The following is a 17974-nucleotide window of genomic DNA, read 5'->3' as shown; positions in this document are numbered from 1 at the left end:
ATGTATCCAACCTCCACTTATTACTGTCGCTGACTGTACTAAATGATATAGATTTTGTGACCAACTTAAAACAACTGACTAGGATAGCGCGTAAAACAGCTGGGTAGAGTAGCGCGCAAAAAAAGGTACTTCCGGGATTATTACTCTCCCGAGCGGGTCGTCCGCTGACATTTGTTCATTTTAGTAGCGGCCTAGCACAGGTTGGTTTGTTACATGCACGGTATCTTTTATGTCATACATACGGACGATGTATTTATACGCAAATGAAAAAAAAAATCAACAGTTAGATGCTTCTGGTAGCCTTCTTCAATTTTACCTACGCTAGATTTCATAATATCATGTCATCCACGCAAAATCTTCTAGAGACAATAAGAAGGAATTTATTTATGCAGTCATTATTTTTAAAATAATCATTTGGGTTGGTTTGCTTAAACCTGAAACCTGTGCCTACACGCAAAAGTCATCAGAGAATATCTTTCAAGGAGATAATTCCTTAATGGTTTTCGTCAGCACGACATAAAATTTTCCTTTTAATTTGCGATAACCAGCATAGCAGTTAAAATTTCTGATTTTTTTTTTTTATTATTATTATTATTTAAAGAATGTGTTTTGTGTTATCACATTACTTTCGAAGACATGTATGGAAGGAGACGCCGGATGTTGTGATAATGTTAGGTTTCTGACCTGGCAACGCTCGATCATTCTCGTCCAGAAGTAAAATGGCGGATAGGTCAAAGTACCGTTTTGTGCCAAGAGAAGTTGTGGTGAATGTGCATAGTTTTTTGCAGGATAAATTTCTTTCTGTGCCCATTAGCTATGGCCAGCGATATGAAGTTCTTTTCTCCCATGTGGCCAAAGAACTTAATTGGCCTGCAGATCATCTTATCCTTTATTACAAAGGGAACTACATTGATCCCCAAGAAGTGGTTGGTGGACAAGAAGAGAGAGACCATGACCTGTATTATGCCTTTGAGGTGCAGAAATGGTAAAAGAGTAAGTATAATACATATCCATCAATTGACACTACAGTCACATGACAAATTTAACCTCAAAACGATTTTTGTTAATAAAATAGTTTAAATCCAGTTTGTGAGACTACAGTACGTTCTTTACGAGCAGACGGTTCTGTACGAAATAGTGCAGATTTCTTGGGCTGATGTTTAGTTTCTCCCGCAATATGGCACATATAAGATTTGCAGTGTGACTTAACATATCTGAGCGAACGAAGGGGATTTGAAGCTCCGTAAGGGTCGTTGTTTTGGTATTACTCGAGCAGACTGCTCTACCAAAATTTAACATAATATTTAAATTTTCAGATTAGGTTAGTTTTGTATTCCTTTTACAAGAGAATGCACTGTATAAGAAGCTCCATTACTACTTGCAGATTGACTTCAGGAGGGCTCAGTTTAAATAGTGGGGATGTATGGCATGAAAACTATAGTACATGAAACACAAACCAACTTGTGCTAGGTGGCCACTTAAAAGCACCAATGCTATCAAATCGAGTCAAGGCAGGAACGTAGCAAGAGGGCCCGAATGTAAGCGAGGGAGCGCATCCGTAGGAAACAGACGCGTAAGCGACTTGGATATACGCACGAATGAGGATAGCGGAAGAGCACGCTTACTATACTTTCATTATTATTCAAATACACTTTAATGTGTGGAGCACTGACAGTACTTATATTCACGCTTATTCTTTCACGAAAAATGTATCACGTCGTATAATACCTATAAATATTCAATTTGTTAAAAGCATCTGCTCGAGTGAACGCTTTATCACAATTTATACGAAAAACAAGGTAAGAACCACTTGATTCTGCAGCCATGAAACAAATTGGGGAAGATACTAAATGTCATCCGTAAGCCGCTGTAAACGATTACTGGGAATGAAGCGGTTCCGACAGTTCTAAATGAAAACTTCGGAACATCGATTCAAATAATGAATTCAGTCTTCCGCCGTTCATCATTCAGTGTATTCAGAAGAACAGACTTAGCCAATATAACAAATCATCAATGACTAGGTTACAGTAACAAATAACGAACCGTAATCACTCCCAAGTGAGCCGGAGTCACAACCAAGTGATTTGGGGGAGAAACTACACGATATCTGGGCTTACTCTGAATTATGGTAACGGCACCGGAACCGTCGATTGATTTGGGGGAGATACTTAATGCCACCCAAAGTTGGATTGGTGTCTACAGATTTACTGTAGGAGGGCTTAATCGCTGTTTGTATTAATTCGGCGTGCGATTATGTGCTATAAAAATACCTTGTGTGCCGGAGTGTAGGTCCAGTATTTTCACGCTTAAAAGCGTTGAAATTTTTCATTTATCAGGAAAGTCTCTGTCCTGACCTTCATAAGTTGTTTCTGAAGAATTCCTCGATGTAGGTTTACTTTAGGAGGACTTTAATGTTTGCTATGGAAACACTGTGTGAGGGAGGTGTAAAACCACAACAAAATCTTTGCTGGGTCTCCACTTATAGTACGAACGCCCATCTGTCAGCGCAGGAGATCCCAAACAGTAACATGAGGATGCGTTCGTAGAGAGCAGGCGCGTCAACGTTAGTTGATACGCGCGTGAACGAGGATGTTGCTAAAAACACCTAGGTTATTTAGGTTAGTTTCGTAACATACTCAGTGCGATTAGTTTCTTTTACGGTTGGTATAATTCCAACTGGAGAACTGGTTCGTTTCATATATATATGCTTTCTCAAACCATCAACATGATATTCATATTTTGTATATGTAAGTTTTGAATTTTCATATTATGAATATGAAAATCGACATGTTACATGGATCTGCCACCGATCAATATGGATAAGTAATTGCCTAATTACACGGTAATGTGTAATGTCAGCATTCCTCTACTTAAGATAGTACCAACAAGATGCAGCTTTTAATTTGTGAAAATAATAAGTTACATTTGTTTAGTTTGTACGATTTTCACGAAACAACCGGAGTGCGTCTCTAGAGAGCAGGCGTATTAGTATCTGTGGGTATACACGTAAACGAAGATAGTTTTAGAAATAATAATAATAATAATAATAAAAAAAAAAACTATTCACATAGCAATTCAGGTCACTATCTTCTTTATGGACTATTACATGGTTAAAAGCATACACTTTGGTTACGTTTTTATATATTAGGAATGCTACTGGTAAATCCTGGATTATTTACCGATTCCTTGATTAGATATATTTCTTCTGTAAATTTTGCTGATCATTGGTTTCACAGACAGATTATTTTCTGTTAATCTCTGCCGCGATAACTGAAAAGTTGCAAAATTCACCGGGAAGAATTGGTGAGTGTAATGGCTATAGGGTGTGATAGAATGGTACAACTGTGTAAATTGGTGTTTGCTTATAAGTATTGGATCTGTTTTACTATGGCTGAAGGTTGCTCTATTATGGAGGGACTATAATGAGAAAGTGGTTAATATCTGTTCAGGATTTTTTTTTCTTTCTTTGATTTCTGTGGTTTCGTATATGACATGCTTAATATTGCACAGATAGTAAGAAATTAGTTGATGTGTATCTAATATAAATTAAGCTCTGTGTTAATTTGCATATCCTTGTTGAGTTTGTATTAGGAATTAATCTACTGATTAAATAGTTAATTCGTCATTAATTGCCAATAACTTCGAGGCACTACTGTTATCTGAACTTTTTTGAACTACTGTTACTCAGGGGAAAAAAAAAAAAAAAACTGACAATTGAGTTCCTTCCAGCTTATTTGTGACTAACAGTAGTTCTTATGTAAGTCTTGTCAGTTAAGTGACCAATAGAACCAGTGACAATTTGAAAAAAAAATGAAATGAAATCTTTGAGTTCTACGTCCCACGGTTATGCCGGTTAGGCTAAAGGAGACGGTGATGATGAGTAATGAATGACATGGTGGAATGAAGAAAGTGGGAGGAAACGGAAGAACCCCGAGAAAACGCACGCGGTGTTTGTCCACCACAAAGTTCACTTGGCGGGGGCTGGGATCGAACCCGGGACCCCTAGCACCAGAGGTGAACGCTCTACCACTGAGCCACCGCGGCCCCCAGTGACAATTTGAGTTACCGTTTGCTCTATTTAAGGAACAATAGAGGAAGGAAAGCAATGAGAAGTGAATGACGTATGATAATCAAAACTGATTGTGGGTAGTAGGTTAATGTTTGTGAACGCTCGACACAAGCAATCTCTACATGGGCAAATAGTACGTACTGATGTTTCTGCAAGGACTGTCATTGATGTTCCATTTCTGAGGCCTGAACGAGATAATTGGTGGATTTATTTACCGTAAACTTCGTTGAAGTACACAGGCCTCGGACATGCATTGCTCATCACCAGGCATGTAACCATTTTCACTATGGTGATGATCTGTATTCAGATAATTTTAAAAGTTCTGTGTAATCGGTTTAACAAATCGAGGTGCTAGCTTATGAGTTAAGTGGGTTAAAACCAAGGTAATTCACAAACTGTAAGAATAAATTATAACCCATCAGTGTACTGAGGATATGGTGTAAAAATTGAAATTTCTTACCGTAATATCACGGAAAGAATTAGATTTATATAGGTTGATTTGGTCTTGGTATTCGTCGGGCTGTAGATTTGGCGTATGCTACATTTTTTAGTGTCGTTCTATGGATACCATTAAGATACTACTCAATCAATAAAATGATCCTCACATAGAATTCGATGTCCACGACTGCATATCCGGCTGGTCTAACTAGTTGGTTTAAGTCCTCCTGAAATAACTGGCAGAAGTTCACAATCAATTTGGGACATCCCGATCATCAAATTGCACCAATCAGTGTTACTACAAGAAGTGGACAAGGCAAGACTTCTTGACTCCTCATCTCCAAATTCAGGTCCTTGGTTACAGGCATTACCTTCACACAATCTAGGGCTGCACATTTCAAACGAAAGTTTTCATATGCATTTGCACTTCGCATAGGAGTAGACTTACGTGAATCACACAACTGCTCTAAATGGGTGCATCAGTCAACCAGAAAGGTCTACACAGTCTCTCTTGCATAAGTAGTTCCGGAAAACACGTGAGACATTCGAACGTGAATGACATTATCTGGAGAGCACTCGCATCGGCGGAAGTTCCATCTCTTCGTGAACCTCCGGGATGTAACAGGTCTGACGGTAAAAGACCAGATGGCATAACGCTGGTACCATGGAAAAGGGGAAGATTTTTCTCTGGGATTTCACCTGCTCTGATACTTTCGCGTCATCCAACCTTGCTCTTTCTTCATCACTAGAAGGAGTGATTGCAACCTGCAGAGAATGCGAGAAAAGAAGAAAATATAAAGAACTAGTCGATAGATACATGTTCGTGACCGTCGCCATTGAATCGAGAGGTACTTGGGGCCTCGAAAGTCTAAATTTCATCAAAGAAGTAGCCAACGTATTGCATACGTTACTGGCGACAAACGGGCTACTCATTTTCTGATACGACGTATCAGCATAACAGTTCAGTGAGGCAATGTGGCTTTTATTTTAGGTGCAAATTATTAGAAGAGGTTTTCCTTTTGTAGCTAACTATGCAGAATTTGCTGTTTTCTAATATTTTTCTTTCTTCCTTTTCTACGCACTATCTTTTATCTTCTTTTAGCTTCTCTGTTATTCTTAATCAAAGTAAGAAGAGATTGATTGTTAGTAAATTTAATTCTTAAGAAAAAGAAAAAATATGATTTTAAATTTTAATAGTGAAAGAATCAGAAAATTTGCAAGGTTGCATGTAACGAAAAAAAATTACGTAAAAAGTATTCTAATACGGGAGGGTCCCATTAGTTGTCGCTAAAATCTGACTGCCGCATAGCACATCTGATAGAGCATCATGAGAAATGAACATGAGTAAAATTTAAGGTGCTATGGACCAGAAGGATAGGAGCTACAGGGCTTCAAAATTTGAATATCCAAAATATTATATCATGGAATTATGTACATTTAGAGTAAATATTTTGAAAACCGTTAAAGCAATCAAAACAAAAGTTGCACAATATAATGAGAACAAAATGCCCTATCGGAAATCACAGTGTTGCCATAGGTGAAGCAGTGTTGCCAAATCATCATATTTTGTTTTAAATAGCACCATATACAAGTGTGCACGGATTTAAAATGCACTATTATCACTAAATATAACAGTGAAGGGTAATGGTACAGTGTTACACACTAATGGAGCTACATGTGCTGAAAATGTACAATAGAGAAGTCTTATATGTGACAACAAAGGGTAATAAAGTAATGCACTAGAAACAAGTGCGGATTTTGCATTGTACTTCTATAGCCCCGATGAATAAGCAGACAACTCGCGAAAACAAAATGATACACGCGAGAAAAGAAACACGTTTTCTAATTCCGTAAACTGGCTCTCGGTTATCTTATCAACATTTGGAAGAGTGCTTTCTTGGTTTCTGTCTTTCGTATTAAGTGACTTTTTTTTTTTTTTTTACTTCTCCTACATACCATATGATTATGTTTGTACACTGTAATATTACCATATTTACATTGGAAATATAATTATTTTATTACTACCTCATTTCGCTCATAGTCAGCCAGGATAGTAGTGTGGTCTACAAGGCTAGCCAACCGACATATTAGGCATCGCAGGTTCCAATCCCGCCTCGGACATGTTTTGGTTGTATTTTTCACCTTACACTCCCATATAGATTCGGAGCTGACACAGGACGTAAAAATGGCATCACTCAATTTCGGTTTTCAAATTCATCAATATTTTGTGACACTGCTGACATTTTGCTGTTATTCTATCTGTGTTATGTATTTGAACTTAATTCATAGTATTAGACCCAGGTTCCTTTGTTACCATCTGTTGCCACATATCAGACTTCTCCATTGTACATTTTCAGCACACGTTGCTCCAATTGTGTACAACACTGTACCACTACACTTCACTGTTATGTTTAGTGGTACTAGAGCATTTTAAATCTGCGCACTCTTGTATATGGTGCTACTTAAACCAAAATATTTTATGTTGAATTGGCAACACTGTTTGTGGTTTTCGATAGGGCATTTTGTTCCCATTATATTGTGTAACTTTTGTTTTGATTGCTTTAACAGTTTTCAAGATATTTACTTTAAACGTACATAATTCCATGTTATAATTTTTTGGATATTCAAATTTTGAAGCCCCGTAGCTTCTATCCCTCTGGTTCATAGCACCTTAAGTTTTACTCATTTTCATTTCTTATGATGCTCTATCAGATGTGCTATGTGGCAATCAGATTTTAGCGACAACTTGTGGGACCCTCCCGTGTAGGCTAGGAAAAAAAAAAGAATAAACTTTAATTGTTAAGAACAAATTTTAAACTTATTATACTTTCCAGAGCGTCAAGAAGAATAAATTTCATCGGTATTTTGCAAAAGAGGGTAACTGACGTTTTTGGTGAAATTGAGATAACAGCATTTTTGAACTTGAAATAAAAGACCCCATCATCATGCAAAACAGTTATAACTACAACCCAGCCAATCCAGAGATAGCTGGGTGTATGACTGACACAAAAGTAAACTGTGGTTTTGTAAAAAGGGTATAAGTGGTAGATGTCTCCTTATTGCATGTTATTATTATAACTTTGTAACCTGCAAAAATGGGATAACTACCACTTACCGGTACCCCTTTCTTGTTTTTCATTTTACAGTTGTTTCCTTTTATCATGAATAATCAGGAATACAAAGCGGACACTTCTGTTTGTGAAGATGAGCAATTAATAGTTGCAAGTTTTGATCTTCAACGCGTTCTCTCAACACCCTTATGTATTATTCAAGGAAATATGCGTATTACAACTATCTTACAGTGTATGAAAACAAAAGCAAGAAGGGAACGTGTTACCTGTGGGGTGAAGTAGATGGTGCAAGAGGTGCACGTGAAATTGTGTCGTGCGTGTGGATGTGGATTCAAACTGTTGACAGTGAACTGCAGCATAAGCAAACTCAAACATCATCCTGACAACTGTCCCAGACAAAATAAAAATCGAACTATGATTACCATGTTGTATCTTGCTGTCCAAGTTTTTTAGAGTATTAAGACCACTTAGCTCAAATTTCTTCTAATAGGTCACATTTATATGGGTGCTGACACAGTCCACAGCGCCATTAAGAACAGAAATGTATTAACCCCTTCCCAGTAGCCCACTGTGAGCTCCTCCGTGGCTTAGCGGTTAGCGTACGCGCCTTTGGCGTGGGAGACCCGGGTTCGATTCCCGGCGGGAGCTCATGTGGTTCGGATTCCACGTTAATCAGTAGGTCCACGTCTCATATAGCCTCGCTGCTGAAAGGGACGCTAAACTAAAATCAACTCAACCCAGTAGCCCACTGTGATATTACTTGCACAAACAAGTCCGAAACCATTTGTGGTGAAGAAGTTTGAATATTCTGATTTCCTGAACTGGCTAAATGTACAAAGCAGTGTGGTGGGAAACAACATCCAGGATAGCAGTGGCAACAGAAACAGATGGTCTGAAATCTGAGGCTTGCGATTTGCGAAAGGCAACATCACTATTGCGTTTTGGTATTCAGTCAAAAAAGAATTCACCATCCTGTTCAAGCGCCACTACAATAATGTTCAACGTATTGAGAAGGCTTACAAACAGAAGCTGAAAATTTCTGAACCGAAATACCGAGATTTAACAAGACCGTGTGATAAAATGATCATTCCCATTGAATTCCATCAAGAGTTCAAGAACATAACCCACTGAACTTTAACAGAAGACTGCTTAGATGACAGTAACGATATGATCCTTATGGCATAATTGACTGATTATTGCTATCAGATAATGTTATCAGTAAAATGCTGTTAGCAATGTTTCATAACAGCAGCAAGTTCAGTGACGTAATTGTACTACCGTGCACAAAAGTGGAATATCAAGTGGATCTTGCATATTCTTCAACGTTAGGCAACCAACCAGAAAGATTTCGTTGGTTGCCTGACGTTAATGGATATGTAGAATAAGGTGGTAATACACTTTTGTCCACGGTAGTACAACCTTATCTTTTGACGTCTACATTTTTTTTATTTCGCTCACTTTTGTAACTATAGTTAGTATGTACAGAGTTCTTGTTGGTAAATGCAGGTTGTCAATAACAATTGCAGTTCAGTAGTTTCTTTCCATTATTGTACCAGAGTCCATTGGCTCAAACAAAGGTGTTATGCAAAAAGGAGGCAACTACGTACACAATTTAGAAAAACAGATCTAGCCGCGAAGTACATGTGGCAAAAGTCCCTATTTTTCCTGGAATTTGTGTAACTTCTTATACAGTAACATGTGTATAAGTTTACAGTTGTTATGACCCATCCATCAGCTAGTGTACAGGGCAGTGGACTGCAGAGCGACGAAGACAAGAAGGATGCGGACTTGGTGTCGGTATTAAGTGAGATACAAAAGATTAAAACTGAAATCACGATACTGCGCAAAGATATTGACAGCATAAAGTCGTCCCTTGCTTTGAATCAGGACCAAATTGATGAATTGGAGCAATATAGTCGCCGTAACTGCCTGCTAATCCATGGGCTACCGGAGACTCCTAATGAAGATTCGACCACTATGATCTTAGAAGTTTTCAAAAACAAATTGAATGTTGAATTAGACGTCGCAGTAATAGATCGGTGTCATAGGGTGGGAACTCCCCGTAGAAGAAATGCTGCTACAGTGGTGAAAGGTCATCGACCTCTCATAGTGAAATTTATCTCCTATCGCTACAGGGACCTTGTATGGAAAAGCAAGAAAAAACTAAAGGGTTCGAAAATACTTTTAACGGAGTCCCTCACCAAGAATAGGCAGAAGCTGCTTAGGTGTGCGAAGGAAAAGTTTGGGATACGGAATTGTTGGACTTTCGATGGTCGAATTGTAATTTTATGTGGACGGCAGAAATACACAATTAGCAATGCAAATGAACTTTCCATGATTCATATGGGGGAGGAACAAACTTAAACAGTGTAGAGTGCATATAAGTATCTTAGTAGACTACAAGCACAAAGTTTGAGCAGAGCCTTTTTCATTAAAGATAAAATAAAATAAATAATATAAAAACTAGAGACGATGGTAGTGAGGAGGGCAGAGGGTGTAGTATAAATTGCGTTCAATAAAGTGGGAAGATGGATGTACTGTGCGTCAATGTTTCTTTGTGTCTTTTTCAGTGTGTGTTCTTTGGGTGTTTATGTATATTCTTTTATGTGAGTTTCTGGATACCTCAATGTTTTTATCTATTAGTGTGCTAGGTTCTCAGTGTGAACTAGATATAGTACTAACACTATTATTTTCATGTGTTAGTCGCAATAGCCTCGTAAGAGTTTATGTGATTACGTCTAACGTGAAGTTTGAAGTGTTACTGATAAGTTATAAAGTCCGCATTGTGCCGAGATTGGTAAGGGATTGTGTCGATGTTCTGTTTACTCAATTAATTTGTATCTCTCTCTCTCTCTCTCTCTCTCTCTCTTTCCTTCTTTCTTTTTTACATCGTGATTTCTAAGTAGTATGGTACATGGTGATATCGATATTGAGTTATAAACACTGTTCCCCGAATGGCTGTCAAGGTTGGGTGATGTCACAGTGAATTGACCTAGAAGAATCCCCCTCGAGAGACAATGGCTGTACCGTAAACCCTCCCGCTCTGAGCCTCTCTCTCCAACTGCAGGGGGTGGTTGGTAAACATCCACAAGCTATGCATATTTGTCATCTGAATGCTCAGTCTCTTTTGAAAAAAATAGACGAATTCAAAGCTACTTTTAACTCCTTAAACATGCATGCCGTCTTAATATCGGAAAGCTGGATGAAACCATCGTTGAGTAACACTTTGATCGAACTCCCAAATTATCAACTTTTGAGAGTCGATCACACGGGAAAGGGGGCGGGAGGAGTATGTGGGTATCTACGAAACGACCTAAAAGTGAAAGTGGTGAGTCAATCGCCTAATATACATGTGAGAGTGAATTCCTTATATTAGAAGTGAATTTAAACCACCAAAAGGTGCTCTTAGCAGTGGTGTATAGACCACCTAAAGCAAAATTTGACAACTTCCTAAACGAGATATCTAAATATATTCCCGTATACCAACATATCATGGTTTTTGGGGATACGAACTATGATTTACTTTCGATGAAAGATGAGTGTAAAAAGTACAAAGAATCCCTTCTCTCACTCAATCTTTCACTGTGTGCGTTGAAGGCAACGCACCATACAATCAATAGTGAAAGCCTCCTAGATCATATTATAACTGCAGACCCCTCTAGAATTGTCAGTCATGGGCAATTTCCTGCCCCCGGTTTTTCACGTCATGATTTAATATACGCTAGCTATTCACTAAAAGTTCCTAAATATAGACCGAAAATTTCCACTTTTAGAAATTTAAAACACATAAATGATGAAGCATTAGATAGGGACGCAGCGCAAATACCCTGGAATGACATCCTAATTATACCTTCCACTGAAGGCAAGCTAGAATTATTTAATAGCCTTATTCACACTCTCCTCAATAAACATGCACCTAAAAAAAAAAAAAAAAAAAAAAAAAAAAGATTTAAAAAACCTGCTAACCCATGGATCACATCAGACATTTTGCAGCTCATGAAAGAACGGTACTTGACATATCAGAAATTTAAATGGTCCAAGAAAATTAATCCTAGTGGTTCTGCCAATACTTTTGAAGAATAGAGAATCCTCAGAAATAAATGTACACAAAAAGTTCGAACTGCTAAAACTAGATTTGCGGCTGATCTATGCACTCAAAGCAATAACCCCAAATATCTTTGGAATAAGTTACGCATGTTCGGTATAGGAAACCGTCAGACTGATGTACAATCTATACACATTCCGCTTAATGAACTAAATGATCACTTTGCTCAGGTTCCAACTATAGAATGTTACAAAATAATCTACTATGAAAAACATACGCGAAAACCTAAGCATTCATGAAAAATATAAATTTAGAACTATTTCTGTCCCAGAAATAGAGGTAACTCTGAAAAAAATTACATCCAATTCAATAGGGGCTGATGACATCCCACTACAATTCCTTAAGAAGATCATGAGACATATTCTGTTCCCTTTAATGGACATATGTAATTCCTCTCTACTTTCGGGTTGTTTTCCTAGCCAGTGGAAATTTTCTCTCATTCATCCCCTCAAGAAAATAGCACAACCAATAACGGCGAACGATTATAGACCAATAAACGTGACGCCGTGTATTTCGAAAGTTTTGCAGCATATTGTATTAAATCAAATGTCTGATTTTAACTTCCCATGATCTCTTATGTCCATATCAGTCTGGTTTTAAAAAAGGACACTCCACACATACGGCTCTTATGAAAATTACAGATGACATTAGAGAAAGCATAGACAAGAAACAACTCATAATACTTTTACTTTTAGATTTCACTAAAGCATTCCAGTCGGTCGATCACGAAATTCTTTTAACAAAGCTTAAGTCACTCTTTCATTTCACAGATACGTCGGTTAAATGGTCTCGTTCGTACATTCAGAAGAGATATCAGCGTGTTTCTGTTCTGCACAATCAAAGTTCATGGACAACAGTGCACTGTGGAGTTAGTCAAGGAACGGTCTTAGCACCGATCCTGTTCTCTATGTACATAAATGACTTGTCTCAACAAATTTGCCACCTTAAATATCACTTATATGCAGATGATGTTCAAGTATATACTTCGACAGATCTTGGAGACATAAATGACACTATCTCACTCATAAATTTAGACCTGGAACGCATAAGTGCCTGGGCCCAATCTAATAATTTATATCTAAATCCCAATAAATCTAAATGTATCATAATTGGTTCGAGAAATATCCTCTCCAGACTGCAGAGCACCGAACTTCCTAAAATTACATTAAATGGAACACATATAGCTTTTGATGAAAAAGTGAAAAATCTTGGCATCATATTTGATCAGAATCTCCTATGGGCGGATCATATAAATCATGTATGCAAAAAGGCGTTTGGTGCACTGCACTTTCTATACCGTTTGAAAAATATGTTGCCTTATCCAATTAAGGCATCTATAGTACAAAGCCTCGTACTATACATATTGATTATTGCATTGGAGCTTATGGCAATGTAAATAAAGAAGCGCTAAGAAAGTTACAAAGGGTTCAGAATGCATGCGTTCGGTTTGTTTTTAATCTTAAACATTCTGATCACTTGACGCCATTTTTTAATGAATTGGGGTGGCTAGATATCCAAGCTCGCTACATATACCAATCAATGATAATTTTATTTAAAGTTTTGACATTTGGTGTGCCTATATATCTTTACAATAAACTACAGTACGTTAGAGATAGCCACAATCGTGTTACTCGCTTTAGCCGAACAACACTGCTGTCGATACCTCGTCACAATACGAATCAAATGGCTAATTCATTCACAATCTCTGGTATTAGAGAATGGAACAGACTTCCACTAGATGTAAGGAATTCACTCTCAGTTGCGACATTCAAAAGAAATTTGAAACAATATCTGATAGCCTTAGCCAATGTACACCAATCTCGGGAATGATGTTTTTTCACAAAGCTGAGCAGTAGCAAGGGGGAGGGGGGAATGTAAGGTAGTATACTTTAAGAATACATATGTCGTTCTGTGTATATTGTATGTATAGTTTTCTTGGTTTTTTTAATGATAAATAGTATGAGGGTATGGCGGGGAGGGGGTATGTAAGGGAGCATATTCGTGTGTAGGGGTATATATGTGTGTATGTACATATGCATTAATGTAGCAATTGTAATTTTTATGGAGTTGACGTCAATGGTAGTACGTATATCTTGTATACATTTGAGTTGGTTGAGTGTAAGAAAAGGCAAACATAGGCTTAACTCTGCCATTGAATAAATAAATAAATAAATCCATAATTTGGAAATGAACAATGAATACAGAAGTCAACTTATTTTGCCTTTTGAAAAAATTATAATTTGTCAGTTATCCTCTTTTTCAAAATAGTAACGTTTTGTTCCATTTTAATTGTTAAATTTTATATGCAAATATATTTTTAAGGTTACCAAACTCTCCTCATTGCATCTATAACGAATTACTGTCAAATTTTCTTTCTTTCTTCAATCACCATGAGAAGGGTTTTATTTCAGAAAACTGTAGAAGCCATCTTTAAAACTGTGATATAAATTGATGTGCCACCTCATTGGGGATTAGAAGGGGGGCGCGGTGGCTCAGTGGTAGAGCGTTCACCTCCAGTGCTTGGGGTCCCTGGTTCGATCCCAGCTCGCGCCGTGTGGACTTTGTGGTGGACAAACACTGTGCTCGGGGTTCTCCCGTTTCCTCCCACTTTCCTCATTCCACCATTTCACTCATCTCTCATCATCACCATCTCCTTTAGCCTAACCGTGGGACGTAAAACTTAAAGCTTTCATTTCATTTTTCATTGGGGGTTAGATGTCCGTGCATATTTGCATACAACATTTCCGAGAAGGTGGGTCGGGCATGATGGTCCCATAAACTGGCCTCCGCGATCACCGGACATAACATGACTGGAATTCATCTTTTGGCGTTTTGTCAAGGACCGGGTTTACGAAACACCAGTGAACGACATCGCAGAATTACTGAAGTCATAACATCCATGCCTCACGTAATGTTGACTAACACATCGGTGGAATTGGAATATTGCCTGGATATTCTTCTGACAACGAAAGAATAAAAGTAGAAATTTATTGTGTACACGTAAACTTGAATATGTTGCATGCAATTTACGATAAAAAGTATTTGTTTATGTTTCATATTTTATGCCTTATGAATATGCAGTGGCGGCCGCTGGGGAAGAGCCAGTGTGCCATGGCACTACCCTAAATAATACAAAAAATAATATTAATTGCCTCGTACTGAACAATATATCACTCAATTTGACTCTCAGTACTTTAATTGTAGCATCAGCATTGCTTACAAGGAGCTCGTTTGAGTCGCACGATGATTGAGATGGTTCAGAATCACTAGAGTGCCAGACTTCTTTTGGCTCTCGATAGCCTGAAAACTGCTTTCTGCGCATGCGTATTGTTCGCGAATCAGGACAAAAGTACGGAAAAATAACTAGCGTTTAGTTCCACGGTCGAGGCAGGCTCCAAGCAGGAGCTTTGTTTCGGAGCTGAAGTCGCCTGGAATTTTCACGTGACTCCTGATTAACTTGTTTGCATTGCAATGTCTCCAAGCTAGCTAGTGTCTAACTAAATATTATTTATCATTTTTTTTTTTTTTTAACATTTGGATTTGATCCAAACAAACCTGTAATTTTGGAGTTTGTTTTACTTTTTGTATTATCAATGCAAGTATAGTTTCTTCCCGGGTTATAGAAACAAAAACAACGTGTTGTGTGGTAGGGTATTTGTGATGTTCATGAGCGCCCGAAGGGGAGGGTAGGGTGGGGCCCGAGCCCCCACTCCTGGCTCACGAAAATTATTAAATTCCTTAAGATTTTCGTTATACAAATAAAAAATACCAAACGTAATATAGCAACCAGGGACTTGAGCCCCCCACCCCTAGAAAATTTTCTTCGGGTACCCATTGTGACGTTACATAGAGTAACGTGGGAATTCTATATTTTTGCAAGTTTAGATGTGCCTTTCAATGTAACGCTGTTCACTACTTCCTTTATTTAAAAAAAAAAAAAATCTCGGTACAAGCAGGACAGTATATTACGATGAATGTGATAACTAATTTATTGAAATCTCAGTTTTCATTGATATCATATGGAGACAAACGAACTCTTAAAAATTTAGGAAGACAATGCCTGACTTACAATTGTGTGTAAAGCAACTGACCCGTATTAAAGAACGATTGTGTCAATTTAACAAGAACATGTAGTTGAAAAACAGTTGGATTTGCAATTGTGATGAAGCGAATGCTTCATTCTGTTTTCTGTGTGTTTTGGTAGGAAGGGACGCAAGCTGGACAAATTCTAACGTCACTGACTTAGTGTACATTTGGAATAAAATTTTAAAAAATGGAAGTCAACATTACACTTGAACAGTGTATTTTGTCAATGTATATTTTATTTTAACATATACGTGTGTGTGTGTGTTAAAAAAAAAAAAAAGTTATTCTGAACACGAAGGATCGAGATGCTGACAGTCCCGAACACTTTCGACTTCCATCCGAGACATTCCATGTTCACTGCTGTTCGGACTTCTGTCTACTTGGACCCACCTTAAAGAATTGTGAATCTGAAAATTGTACTGGGAGCATGTCTGGGAATTATGCCCGCTAAGGATTCCCTTGTATTGTATATTGCTGATTTAGATAGTTCTGAATAGTGTATATGTAATTTCCTTCACGGTGATATGGGCTGTCACTCCACTTTCTCGTATTCAAAATAAGACGTGTTACAATGTAGCTTCTACGATTTTGGGTGTCCATATCTTGAAACTATGCGTTTTTCCCTAGAGACCGATATGATTTTTTTTCCTCTAATTTTGATGAGGAATCATCTGATACAGCTTGTCGGTATAGTTCGTAGCCATGTAACTATCACTATATATATATATATATATATATATATATATATATATATAGAGAGAGAGAGAGAGAGAGAGAGAGAGATAAACACTAATTAGTGTCTAACAAAATAATTCTAAAATGATGCAGATTGTATGTCTGCATTTTTCTTATGGCTTTGTAATTTTTTATCCTGTAAATTTTGGCACTACCACTTCATAAAGTCACGAGCCGCCACTGTGAATAGGTACTGTCATCTTGCTAGCGTGATAATGCAGAGCTTGATGAGAGAATCTTTCTATAATAGTTTGACTTCACTAAGTAGCATGCTTCTTCTACAGCATCAATTATTAGATTTTACAAAGAAATTAGTTTTTCTCCCAATCTGCGCATGAGGATTTTCACTCTCCCACTTCAGTTTGTTCAGCTCTATGAGATCTATCAATTGGTACATGTCTCATCTTTGGACATTTGTTCTTTAAACGCTAGTATGGTAGAATTTACTATGTTTGAAGCATAACGTAAGTTTTTGTGTATGTATGTTTGTATGTGATAGTTTCACGTGCACATCAAATGTTGGACCTTTCTTATGAAAGAATGTGTTTGTTTTACAGAACTTGGATGCTGGTCAAGTATGGAGTATGTTGTCAAGTTATTTCTCCTTTGAGTTCAGAGGTTCAGAAGACAGTTTACAAGAACTTGAAGCAAATAGCGACAAAGCACGGTTTTTAATAAAAGATATCTTCTTCTTCTACTTAAAATTCCTTCTGCAAACTGTGAAGACCATTGTGTTATACAGTGGTCATAATAGTAATTCTAATGAGGTATGTTTTTACTATTACATCGTATAATATGAAATGTTGGATTCTGATCATATGCCATTTTATGAAGGAATTAGTTGAGTGTTAAAAACTACTTAATTTTTCACTTTAACTTAAAGGTCATACAATTCTTGGTAAGCTACCATTCTTATGTATGTTTAGAGTAGTGAATCTTACGCATAGTCGTTAAAAATTGCCCTTAATTTTATTCTTATTTTACTTATAACTTATGAACCAAAGGCCTGCATAGGCCAATACTTCATATGAGTACTAAGTTCGTGATGGTGTACCAGCATGCGAAGCGTGCTTCACATCAGGTGAATTTGATTAAACTCGAACATACATATTGTTCTTGTCATTGGTTTTTCACAGAAATATCAGATGAAGGACAAAAAGGGGGAATCGAACGACAACTTACAATATCTACCATATCCGTTATAAATAAATCAATAGCTTACCTCAATAGTTTACCACAACCTACTTAAAACATCCAAGATACAAATAAAGAACTATGTTGTGAAAGCACACGTTCGGTTCATTAGACAGGGAGGACAAGAAGTAACAAGCCAAATATTGAGAAATGCCTTGGCTCCTGTCGTAAATTTTTACTTTTATTTCCGAATTAATTTTATATTAAAATGTCATCCAAGAAAAATACGTGATTTTTGTGTAATTCAATGCATGAAAGAACGTGACCTGGTTCACG

The 17974-nt window shown here is 37.4% G+C and overlaps 1 protein-coding gene across 1 annotated transcript in view; it reads left to right on the top strand.

The window, feature by feature from the left end:
• The first annotated feature begins 690 nt into the window (after nt 1-690).
• The window catches only part of LOC145687870 (uncharacterized), a 93741-nt gene continuing 76457 nt past the window's right edge, over nt 691-17974 (top strand). Inside the window, exons 1-2 of the mRNA XM_081761377.1 lie at nt 691-993; nt 17062-17271. Coding sequence (XP_081617503.1) covers nt 769-993; nt 17062-17271 — 435 coding nt within the window. The 5' untranslated portion in view covers nt 691-768. The remainder of the gene's footprint in view (nt 994-17061; nt 17272-17974) is intronic.

This window comes from Thermobia domestica, chromosome 6 (genome assembly GCF_964235325.1).
Source record: "Thermobia domestica chromosome 6, izTheDome1.hap1.1, whole genome shotgun sequence".
In the NCBI taxonomy this organism is placed as follows: domain Eukaryota; kingdom Metazoa; phylum Arthropoda; class Insecta; order Zygentoma; family Lepismatidae; genus Thermobia; species Thermobia domestica.
This window is presented reverse-complemented; position numbering and strand designations above follow the sequence as displayed.